This window comes from Coenobita brevimanus, chromosome 2 (assembly GCF_032717465.1).
Source record: "Coenobita brevimanus isolate Jiangsu-jjx chromosome 2, ASM3271746v2, whole genome shotgun sequence".
NCBI lineage: Eukaryota > Metazoa > Arthropoda > Malacostraca > Decapoda > Coenobitidae > Coenobita > Coenobita brevimanus.
Genome location: NC_136955.1, coordinates 3,005,001 through 3,017,513, shown reverse-complemented (window position 1 = coordinate 3,017,513; position 12,513 = coordinate 3,005,001). Strand labels below are relative to the sequence as shown.

At 45.2% G+C, this 12,513-nt stretch overlaps 1 protein-coding gene across 8 annotated transcripts in view; it reads left to right on the top strand.

Moving 5' to 3' along the window:
* The first annotated feature begins 4,780 nt into the window (after positions 1–4,780).
* fne (ELAV like RNA binding protein found in neurons) overlaps positions 4,781–12,513 on the top strand; it is a 211,218-nt gene continuing 203,485 nt past the window's right edge. For all 8 annotated transcript variants that reach the window (XM_080265559.1, XM_080265546.1, XM_080265526.1 and 5 more), the window contains exon 1: positions 4,781–4,955. In XM_080265559.1, the coding sequence (XP_080121685.1) occupies positions 4,939–4,955 (17 nt within the window). In that variant the 5' untranslated portion in view covers positions 4,781–4,938. The remainder of the gene's footprint in view (positions 4,956–12,513) is intronic.

The window sequence follows — 12,513 nt, the reverse complement described above, 5'->3', positions numbered from 1 at the left end:
GGAGGGGGAGAAACGAGGTCATGAGCCGTGTTTATAATCTCCTCTGAACCGTAGCCACTTCACACTAGCGACTTATTTTTTTTTTCTTTTTCTTTTTTTTTTCTACAGATGATTTGCTTCATTTTCAAAAACTTCTCAAACGGGAGGTGGTAGTTGAATCTCTCTCTCTCTCTCTCTCTCACTCAATAAATATCCTTGCAATCTCCCCATTTAATTACGTTTTTATTTCGTATCTGCTCTCTCTCTCTCTCTCTCTCTCTCTCTCTCTCTCTCTCTCATTTCACGTAGCTCAGTGGCAAAAGACAGTACTATGGCCCTACATCCTTCCCGTAGCGCTTCTTCGTGACTAGCATCATATTCTGGTGTCGGATCTATTGTCACAAAGTCAGCAGTGAGTCTTCTTGGTTACTAGTCAAATTAACCCTCCAGTCTCACCACACGACCATCAACTGAACTGACGGGGGTAGAGATTTTGGCGAGAATAATTCGCTTAAGTTGTTTCGTTAAGGCACACGACCATCAACTGAACGGACGAGGGTAGAAATTTTGGCCGGAATAATTCGCTTAAGTAGTTTCGTTAAGGCACGCGACTATCAACTGAACGGACGGGGGTAGAGATTTTAGTCGGAATAATTCGCTTAAGTAGATTCGTTAAGGCACACGACCATCAACTGAACGGACGGGGGTAGGGATTTTGGCCGGAATAATTCGCTTAAGTGGTTTCGTTAAGGATCCTAAATGTCTCCGCTCTCCCACACCAGCAGACAGTGCCGGAGAAAGGAAAATTGTACTCGCCCACCCACACCCGCAGACTGAGCAGCATAGAAGGCGCGTTTTATTTATAGATTTAAGCGCGGAAGTGTAGTAGTAGTAGTGAGTGAGAGGGACGTCAATGGAGGGTGATCCGCTTACTGAGAGAGAGAGAGAGAGAGAGGTGGTTAGGGGAGAAGGAAAGCAGAGGTGGGGGAGACAATATTCTGAGAGAGAGATAAAGAGAGAGATTAGGGGAGAGGGAAAGCAGAGAGGTGGGAGAGACTTCTGAGAGAGAGAGAGAGAGGTGGTTAGGGGAGAGGGAAAGCAAAGGATTGGGGAGATAATATTCTGAGAGGGAGAGAGGTGGTTAGGGGAGACTGTTCTGAGAGAGAGTGAGAGAGAGAGAGTTTGTGAGGGGAATGAAATGGTAGACTGAAAGGATGGATTATAAGAGAGAATTAAGGTATCAGATGTGTGAATATGACAGAGAGAGAGAGAGAGAGAGAGAGAGAGTGTGTGTGTGTGAGAGAGAGAGAGAGAGAGTGTGTGTGTGAGAGAGAGAGAGAGGGGGGGGGGATAAAAAGAGATGAAGACAGTGAAGGGTTTGTTAAAAATACCTGTAGGGCGAGAGTGAGAGTTGCTTTGAGAGAGACGAGAGAAAAGGTATGCAGTTTTTCCTTTGTTGAGAGAGAGAGGGAGAGAGAGATTGTGGCAGGTTATCAGAATGTGGTGTGTTGGACCCGTAGATTTTTGTGGTGTTGAAAATATTTGTAATAATATTCATCTTCATCTTCCTCATCGTCGTCTTTATCTCGTCCTCCTCCTCCTCCTCTTCCTCCTCCTCCTCCTCATCATCATCATCATCATCATCGTCGAATTGATATTGTTCTTTTAGCGGAGGAATAATAATAATAATAATAATAATAATATGAAGAACAGGAACAACAACAACAATAATAATAATAATAATAATAATAATAATAATAATAATAATAAAAAGGAGAAATGAAAGAGGAGGAGGAGGATTAATAATAATAATAATCATCATCATATAATAATAATAGGAGGACGAAAAACAGGGTTAATAGTAATAATAATAATAATAATAATAATAATGATAATAATAAAGATGTCTGAACTGCAGAAGATGGTGTTCAGAATTATCGTGCCAGAATCATTTCCCTCTAAAAATCAAAGCCATTAATTGCCATTAGATGTGACAGGATTTATGTTAGGAGAGTTAGAGAGAGGTGAGATACAGAGCTGCTGCTAGACCTCACGCGGAGTTCAGTTTGAGAGAGAGAGAGAGAGAGAGAGATTTTCAGATATATAAAGGTACATACTAGCAGTACTATGAGAGAGAGTTAAATTTTCAGATATAAATGTACATATTAGCAGTACTATTGAGAGAGAGAAAGACAGACAGATAGGGAAGTTGAATGTTGATAATTATACAGAAAGTGGATAATATTCAGAGAGAGAGAGAGAGAGGATATTGGACAGGTAAATGGAGAAAGAAAAGCTCGGGCTTGGGGATGAGCTGGAGAGAGAGAGAGAGAGAGAGAGCAGGTAAAAGAGTGGGTGATGTGACAGGTGTGTGGAAAAAAAGGAACTAATTACAGGTGTCGAAAAAGAGAGATAGGCTGAATAACAATGAAGGTGAGAGAGAGAGAGAGTGAGGAAGGAGGGAGAGAAAGTAGAGAAAAATAAAGAAATCTGAAATGGCTGGATAGAGAGAAATTATGAGGGTAAAGTGAGTGGAAAGATGCAGGGGTAAGGATGTAAGAGAAAAATGAGAGAGAGTGAGAGAGGGAGGGAGCGAGAGAGAGAGAGAGAGAGAGGGCGGTGTCGTGGTGTGTTGTTGTGTTGTTTTGAATATGACAGCGGGCGGTGTTGAATCTCTCTCTCTCTCTCTCTCTCCGTCCTTGCCTTCCTCCCTCCGTCCTTGACTCCCTTCCTCCCTCACTCTTTTCGTCCTTTCATCTCTTCCCTCCCACCTTCACTCATCTTTCATTCTTCCCTCCTTCCGTCTCTCTCTCTCTCTCTCTCTCTCTCTCTCTCTAATAGACTGTTTTTTTAATATATCATTCGTTTTGACCAAGTACTTACCTATTTACTAGACCTACCTACAGACCTACTTACATATCGTCCAATCTCCCTTCCTACTGTTGTCATACCCACCTACGTGCTTCCCATCCTACCTACCTACACATTTCCTTAACCATCCACCTACTGACCTACCTACCTACCTACACATTTACTTAACCATACACCTACATACCTACCTACCTACTTACCCACACATTTACTTAACCATACACCTACATACCTACCTACCTACTTACCCACACATTTACTTAACCATACACCTACTGACCTACCTACCTACCGACCTACCTACCGTGTCAAGTGGCGTGGAAGTACTAAAGAGGAGTGTGTGGTGGAGGTGGGTGGAGTTATGTGGACTAGGTGACCTTTCTTCACTTCCACCCTCACCCCCCACCCACACCCACCCACATCACCTCTCCACCTCCTACACCTTCACGTCCACCCACACCATGACCCCTCCACCTCTACACACCCCCACCCACACCTCCTACGCCTTCACCTCCACCCACACCGTCACCCCTCCATCTACACCTCTCATCCACCTCTACACACCCCCACCCACACCTCCTACACCCTCACCCCCACTCACACCATCACCCCTCCATCTACACCTCTCATCCACCTCTACACATCCCCACCCTCATCTCCACCCACACCGCACCCACACCCCTCCACCACACTCACACACACCACACGTTTTCTGTCCAGATCAGATAGTTACACACACTATATCTATCTATATTTCTACATTTATCTATTTATATATATCTAGACGCCTTTAATCTCGGGACGGGTAGCTACAAACAAATCGCCTCCATGTCATTGTCCCTCGCCATCAGACTGTCTTCTCTCCAGTTCATACCGTCCTCAGTCAAGTACCTCTCCACCCCATCCCTCCATCTCATCCTCGATTTCTCCACCCCCCTCCACCTGCCTCACTCGCATACTCCCCTAGTCAGTCTCTCCGTTCTTTCTACATAACCAAACTATCTCAGAGTACTCCTAATGCCTTTCAACAACTGGTTTACTCTGGAACTAATTATTATTATTATTATTATTATTTGGTGGGAGGCTCGAATTTGCCTTAGAATTGCGTGTATGTAAAGGTAGATTACAATTCTCTCTCTCTCTCTCTCTCTCTCTCTCTCTCTCTCTCTCTCTCTCTCTCTCTCCCCGTCAATGTATCAATCCCCAGTGGCACATACTGTCTATCTGTATCCATCCATCTACTCAGTACCACAGCTCTAGTACATTCTATCTATCTACACCCACTAACAGCGCTATACTCCACCACGTACGCTTTGACATGCATCCTTCTTCCTCCAAACACCCTTTCGTACATCTCCAACTTGGGAGTGGGGTTTAATGTGGCTGTCACTCTCCCTCAGATGAGAATGGACAGGTAGATTCATCCTAATTACAGCTGTGCAGGTTAAGGGCTTTATTCACCACATCACCACACCAGGCTACACCACTACCACACCACCACAATACATCACTACCACACTGCTACAACCCTCCCCCCCCACACACACTACCCCCGCCACACCACTACTGCACCACAGCATTACATAACCAGTACACTACACCACTTCACTAATACCATCACTATATTAGTACACCACTACTACCACTACACATCTACACCATTATACCAGTACACCACAACACTTATACCAGTACACCCTGCCCCAGTACTACGCCACCAGTACAGGCGTGGCGAAGCGAGCGAGAGGGGGAGGCAGGGGGGGTGTGGGGATGCGTGGTGGTGGTGGTGGGTGGTGGGGGAGGTGGCGTGGGGCGGCGCGTGCGTGGCGCGTGCGCGAGCGTGCGTTCGTGCGTGTGTGTGCGCGCGCTGGCAGGGGGGTCCACCGCGGCGTTGGTGCGTCGGGCGCGGCAGTGTAGTGACAGTGTCCGGGTGAGAAGGGTGTCGCGCTCTTTTTGCTCTCTTTGCTCTCTTTGGTCCCAGCACGTAACACCAGCGCCGCCCCACGTCGTTGCCCAGGGCGGGTGGATTTGGGACGATCCGTAAGGTGAGGCACTTGCGCTCCTCCTCTCTTCTTCTCAACACGCCCGATGGAAGAGGCCGTCAGGTGACACGCTTCTCTCTTTCTTTCTTCCTCTCTTACGTTTTGGGGGCCTTGTGGGCGTTGAGGCAGGGGGGAGGAAGAGAGGGGGGGAGGGGTCGCCGCGCCCTTGCCCACACCTCCTCTTCTCTCTCACGCCCGCAGCAGTGCCCCCCCTCCTCCTCTTCTCTCCCCCCCTTCCCTCCCTTCCCCCCCTCTATCTCCCGCATGTAAAGCCACGCCCCTCCCTACCTCCCCGCTTTTTCATCGCTACAACAACTTTTAGCTCTCTCTCTCACTCGCTCACTTTCTCACTAAGTGGCTGGTGAAGTTATTATCTCTGACTCACTTTCACTATCTCTGACTCACTTTCACTATCTCTAACTCACATTTATTATCTTTAACTCACTATCTCAAACTCACCAAGCTACTATCTCGAACTGACTCACTATCTCAAACCCTTTCTCTAACTCCCTTACTATCTTTATCTCACTTTTTCACTCACTCGCTTTCTCAGTATCTAACTTACTATCTTTAACTGTCTCACTCACTGACTCACTATCTTTAACTCCTACTATCTCTAATTCACGACTTAATATCACTGATTCACTGTCTTTAACTCTCTCTAACTCACTTGACTCAATATCACTGACTCACTATCTTTAACTGGCCCACTATCTCTAATTCTTAACTAAAATGTCCGTAACTCTATCTAACGTTTATTCGCCTACATCCTCGCTCTAACTCTCTTACTTTCTCTCACTCACTTTGTCTCTAACTTGCTTTGACATATCTCATTTACTATCTCCTATATTATCTCTCGCATTGACTTTCTATCTCTACAGAATAACGTATCTATCTCCCACTATCTTTAATTCACTCTATCTCTAATTTTATCTCTATCTCTAACCAGCTTTGGCCAGTTATCTCTAGCTTACTTGAATTTACCGATACTATCTCTAACTCACACTGACTAGCTCACTTCCTCTTCTCTCGTGCTCTCTCTCTATCTCACTATCTTATTTTCTCACATGCTGTCACACTAACTTAGGCATGATCCAGCTATCCCCCTTTCACTCTAACAGTCACACTCGCTCGTTCACTACATCTTTTCTTCCTGTATCTCACTATCTTTATTTTCTCACGCTTAGACATACTCAGCCTAACTTCCTTTCATTCTCTCTCTCTCTCTCTCTCTCTCTCTCTCTCTCTCACTTCATCATGCTTTCTAAAATGCTCTCACTTTCTAACAAACTTCCTGTCACTTCCGGACTCTCTCTCTCTCTCTCTCTCTCTCTCTCTCTCTCTAACTCGCTCACTTTCTCACGCCCAGTTTTTCTCTTACAGACTAGCCTATTCTCACTAACACTACTCACCCTCAATCTCACTCTAACTTTACTAACTCACATTAAAACTAACTCACTCACAGGCCTCGTCTCTTGCTCTAATTCCTAACTTTAACTCACTCATTCATGCCCTCTGATTCACTTTCACTGACTCATTGCCGTCCTTACTTTCTCACTTTCTTACTTCTCACTCACTTTTACTTCCTCACTCACTTTTTCGCTTTAATTTTCTTACTCTAATCGGTCTCGCTGTAACTCGCTCACTCTGGTTCTCGTCCTAGTATCTCGCTCTCTTTCTTGCACACTTTCTCACTGTCTGTTACGTAGTGTCACTCCATCTCTCACACTCTGTCTCAATCACTCATACCTCTCTCTCTCTCTCTCTCTCTCTCACACACACACACACACACACACACACACACACACACACACACACACACACACACACACACACACTCTCATTCACCGTGTTTCATGAATTCTTCTCTCTCTCCCAGCCTTCCCCCTCTCACACTACACCTGTCTCTAATCCTTGCACACACTCACTCACTCACTCACACTTTGTACCTGTCACACGCAAATTTACACACAAACCCAATGCCTGTCTTTCGTTTGATATTTCATTCTCTCTCTCTCTCTCTCTCTCTCTCTCTCTCTCTCTCTCTCTCTCTCTCTCTCTCTCTCTCTTTTCAATAATATTCGTTTATTCACCCGTTTCATATATCCTTCCTTCCTTCCTTCTGCATTCCTTCCTTCCTTCAGAATCACATGCTCATTCATTCATCCTTTACGTCCTGCTCACTTCCTTCCTTCCTTCCTTCAGCCTTACTCACACTGCCTTACATTCATCCTCTCACACCATTCAGCTTCCTTCTTTCCTTCCTTCCTTCCTGCCTTCCTTCCTCCCTTCCACTCACATGTCTTTCATTCACTAGTTTAACCCATACCTTAACACAAACATTCCTTCCTTTTATCCTTCTTACAATATATATATATTATTGTTGATATTATTATTATTATTATTATTATTATTATTATTATTATTGTTGTATGTTTAATTTCTTCTCCTCCTCTTCTTATTCTTCGTAGTATTAATATTATTTGTCTTCTGCACTTATTTCCTTCCCTCCTTTCTTCTCTTCCATCTTATGTCTCTCTCTCTCTCTCTCTCTCTCTCCCATCGACCTCTCTCCCACTTAACAGTACTCAGCTGTCACACACTCCCTTTCTCTCCCCCTCATGCCCCACCCCCCCCTTTCACTTTACTGTAGGCCTTTGCTCTCTCTCTCTCTCTCACACACACACACACACACACACACACACACACACACACACACACACACACACACACACACACACACCTCCCTCCCTCCCTCACAACACCCAATCTCAATCCTTCCCCCTCACACTCCCTCAGCCTACCGTACCCTACGCCCTCTTTCACTCGCTCACTTTCTCACTTTCTCTAACTCACAAATAGAGACAGTTCCTTTGTTCAACAGGGCGACATCGGGGTTTAAATCCATTAGGCTTTGATGATACGTGGCCAGCGTAGAGCGTAACTCCGGTCGGGGACGCTGCCGGGGAGAGAGAGAGAGAGAGAGAGAGAGAGAGAGAGTGAAGTGGGAGTAGAGTGAGAGAGAGAGAGAGAGAGAGAGAGGAAAGTGGGAGTAGAGTTAGAGAGAAAATTGAGAGAGGGGGGAGAGAGAAAGGAGAGTAGAGAGGGAAGTGGGAGTAGAGTTAGAGAGTGAGCAAAGTGAGAAAGGGGGGGGTAAGGGAAAAAGGGGAGAAGAGTTAGAGATAAGTGAGTGTGGAGAAAGAGAGAAGGGGGGGTGGGGAGAAGGGAAGTGAGGGAGAGAGAGAGAGAGAGGAGGGGAGTAGAAGAGAAGGGGGAGAAAAGTAGTGTGGAGAGAGAGAGAGAGAGAGAGAGAGAGAGGTGGGAGTAGAGTTAGAAGGAGTCAGAAGTGGGAGTGTGGGGAGAAGGAGGGGAGGGAAGAGGAGAGGTGAGAGTAAATTTTGAGAGGGGGGGGTGAGAAAAGTGGGAGAGAGAGAGAGAGAGAGAGAGAGAGAGAGAGAGAGAGAAAGTGGAAGTAGAGTTAGAGAGATGAGTAAAGTGGAAGAGAGAGACGAGGAGGTAGAAGAGCATTGCGAGTAGAGTTAGAGAGGGGGTGAGAAAGCTGAGAGCGAATGAGCTTGGACGGGTCAAAGGAGAGAAGGAAAGCTTGGATGAGATGATAAGCTGCAGAGAGAGAGAGGCTTGGGTAGGAGAGGGACGAGTTCGGGTGAGAGAAAGAGAGAAGCTTGAATTAGAGAGGAGAGAGGCTTGGGCGATTGGGAGGGCCCCGGGAGAGAGAGAGAGAGAGAGGTCGTTGAAGGAAGGGGAGGAAAGTTGGAGATAACTGAAGTGGTGAGGAGGAGGGAGAAGTGCTTGAGAGAGAGAGAGAGTAGTTGAAGAGGAAGGAGAAAATAGCCAAACTGAAAGAGAGGTGAAGAGAGGGAGGTACTCAGGAGGAAAGAGGAGAAAGAAAAGAGAGGAGAGGAAGAAGAAAAAGAGGCAAAAGCAATAGGAGGAAGAGAGGAGAGGGGAGGAGGAGGAGGAAAAGGAGAGAAGAATAAGAGGAGGAGGAAGAGAAGTGGTAAGAGGAGGAGGAAGGAAAGGAAGGAAGATATAAGAGGAGGAGAAGGCGAGAAGATCTGAGAGGAGGAGAAGGGAGAGGAAAAGGGAAGAGGTGAAAGAAGAAGAGAAAGATCAGAAAATAGGGAATGAAATAATGTAAGAGGAATGAGAGCGAGGGAGAGAGAGAGAGAGATGATGTAAGAAAGAGGAAAGGTGAGGAAGAGGAGAGACAGGATTTCGATAAGCGAAGGTTATGTGTTGCCGGAGAGAGAGAAAAAAAAAACGAGGGAAGGAGAGAAAGGAAAAATAGAGAGAGAGAGAGAGAGACGAAGGGAAGGAAAGAGAGAGTGAGAAAAGAAGGGAAGGAAAGAGAGAGATTGGCAAGAGTAGGGAAGGAAAGAGAGAGTGAGAGAAAGGGAGAAAAGAAGGAAAAAAGATGGGAAGGAGAGAGAAAATTAAGAAAAGGGAAGGAAAGGAAAGAGAGGAGATAGAAGGCAAGGAAAGAGAAAAGAGAGGAGAGAGAAGGTAAGGAGAGAGAGAGAGAGAATAAAGGGAAAAAACAGGAAAGAGAGGGGAAGGAAAGAGGAAGAAGAAGGGAAAGAGGGGGGGAAAAAGGAGAGAAAAGAAGAGAAGAAAAGAGATTAACCACGTGGTGCTAGTCACGAAGAAGTGCTATTGATGTAGAGCCATAGTCTTGTCTTACTCTGGAGATTAACGCTAGAATATCACCCTAGTCACGAAGAAGTGCCATTGATGTAGAGCCATAGTCTTGTCTTACTCAGGTTAACGCTTGAATATCACCCTAGTCACGAAGAAGTGCCAGTGTGCTACGTGAAATAAGCTGCTGAAGGACAGAACTCTGGGCCAAGTGAAGGTGAAAGGAGTATAGATGTAAGAGAAAGATGAGCTTGTAAAATGAATAAGAAATGTTACATGAAAAATAATGTGAGATGGGAAGGAAAAAAGTATGAATGTGTATGTGTATGTATGTATATTAGCATGAGTAACCGTGTATGTGTGCTTGTATGTATGTATGTATGTATTTAGGGAAGTAACTATATGGTTGTATGTATGTATGTAGGTTTATGTATGTGTATAAATTAGCCCATGTATGTATGTAATGAATGTGTATGTATAAATCAGTATGTATGTATGTGTGTAATGAATGTGTATGCATTTAATTAACAGGTTAGTAAGTATATGTATGTATGTAATGAATGTGTATGTATTTAAGCTGACAGGGAAGAAACTATGTATATGTGTATGTATGTGTTTGTACTGTATGTGCGTATTTTAGCGTTCGGCGTGTACACAATGGACAAGTGCGAGCAGCTATAACGTACACTTTGGACGGCACTTGGGTGCGATTAGGAAGCTTACTAACACCTTTTCCTTACCGATTTATTCCTGCTCCTGCACCGATACTGTATTCTTGTGTATTATTTCTTGTGTGTTATTCATGCAGTCAGCGTTGATATTAAAAAGGTGCTAACACATTTTCCCTTCCGATTTATTCGTGATGATTCGTTACTCTTTTTGTTATTCGTGCAGTCTATGTCGATATTAAAAAAAATATATGAGGAAAAAAGTGTGTCGTTTGGAAAGAAAAAAAAAAGAAAAAAGATTCTGATGTGTAGTTTGGAAAATAAACCGGAAAGGGAGAGGTGCAAAGGTCGTTAAAGTCATGTTCGGGGTGGTGGAGAGGGACGCCTTCACGTGGTGGCACCGATATACCTAGTAACGCCTCTGCCTGGCTAGCTATACAAACGTCCATCACCTCACTCCGTGGCTTGTATTCGTGATGGTAAAGTAAGCTCCCTAGCACCATTTCCTAGGTGATTTAGTTCGTTACACTTTACTGTCTTCGCCGTTTCGTTTCGTTTATTACGTCTTCAACATGCATACGTCGGCCTTGGTCACCTAATGGCGGCTCTCCCTACTGTTCGATCTCTGGCAGCCTCTTATCCAGTCACTCATCCCCCGTCCCAGGTCTTTTTCCGTCTGCCTCTTGCAACCGTATTCCCAGCGTTCACTCTTCTCACTCTCTGCACCCAATTGCCGTCCTCCATTCTCTCCACATGCCCAAACCGCCTCAGCCTGCCCCTCCTCATCACAACACCAATGCACTCCAGTCCCTTTTCTCCTATTAACTTTCCCATCGTAAACTTAGCTCGCCCAGGCCTCACACTCAAGGGCGCACACCCACTTAATTGTTGTCATTTCTGTACGTTTGAGCCTGCGAATATCCTCTTCCTTTACTCCCCAGGTCTCGCTACCATACAGCATTACTTTCCTAACGCAAGCTGCATACAAAGATCCCTTAGCACGGAGGGAGAGCCCTCTCAATGTCAGGATCCTGAAATCCCTCCAGCCACTCCTCGCTCTAGCCACAGAACTAGCTCCAGCCCCACCTCCAGCGCATAACATGTCTCCCAAGTAACAAAACTCTTCCACAGACTCGAGAGGCTCACCAGCAAGATCAGTCCTTTCACGCCTGACAATCTCCACGTGCTCTCCCCGACACACCGCACACATGAAATCACCATTATCTCGCAGTCTGCCTCTAATACCACTACATCCCTTATGCAGCCACTCGTCACAAACACTGCACAAGATGAAATTACTTCCCACACCTTTATGGCAAACCGCACATGGCCACTCTCCCTCTTCTTTGACAGTACCGCCACCAGCCCTAAATACCGTCACCTTTGTTTTATCTGCATTTACTCTTAAACCCTTGTGCCCCACACCGGGGACTTCCTGAATCTTTCCCCCGCCTCGCTTTCCTTCTCTGCAATGAACAACAATCTCGTCGGGTGAGGACGCTCCCTAACGCCTTTTCCTAAGCTACTTATTTCCGTACTACGTTTTACTGACCTCTTCTGAGTTATGTAAATCATTCGTGGTTTGTATTCTCACCTGTTAAGGAAGCTTCCTAACACCTTTTCCTAAGCGACTGAATTTTGCTTCTTTCACCTTACTATCGTTCCCTATGTTACATAAATCATTCTAATATCGTCATACTATACTTGAAGAACGCACAAAAGGTATCAACCAGCCACACTCAAACATAAATCGCTAAGGAAGAGGTGTTAGGACTCAAAAAGTGTTTTACGTATCCTGAAAGGCAAGTGATAAATAAGAAAGATTGACTTGAAAAATAAATCGCTCTGAGAAATGCGACGAGAAAAAAAGAAGGATTCGGGAAAGGAGGAAGTGGAAGAGAGGAGGAAGAATGGGAGGATAGAAGAGGAAAGGAGGAAGTGGAAGAAAGGAGGGATAGTAGAGGAGAAAAGCATAATTTTTAAAGTTTGAGGAAGAAGAATTGTTGAAGCAAAGGAGAGAGATAAGAAGAAAGTGGAGAGAGAGAGAGAGAGAGAGAGAGAGAGCAGGAGAAGAAAGCCGTGGAAAGGGAGGGAAGGAAAAAAAATGTAGGAGAGAGAGACAGAGACAGACGGAGGAAAAAGATATGAAAAGGATGGAAGAAAAGTTGGCACACACACACACACACACACACACACACACACACACACACACACACACACACACACACACACACACAGGAGGGGAGATGAAAGAGGAAACAGAACTGACAGCAACTGAAAAGGAAGGGGGAGAAAAC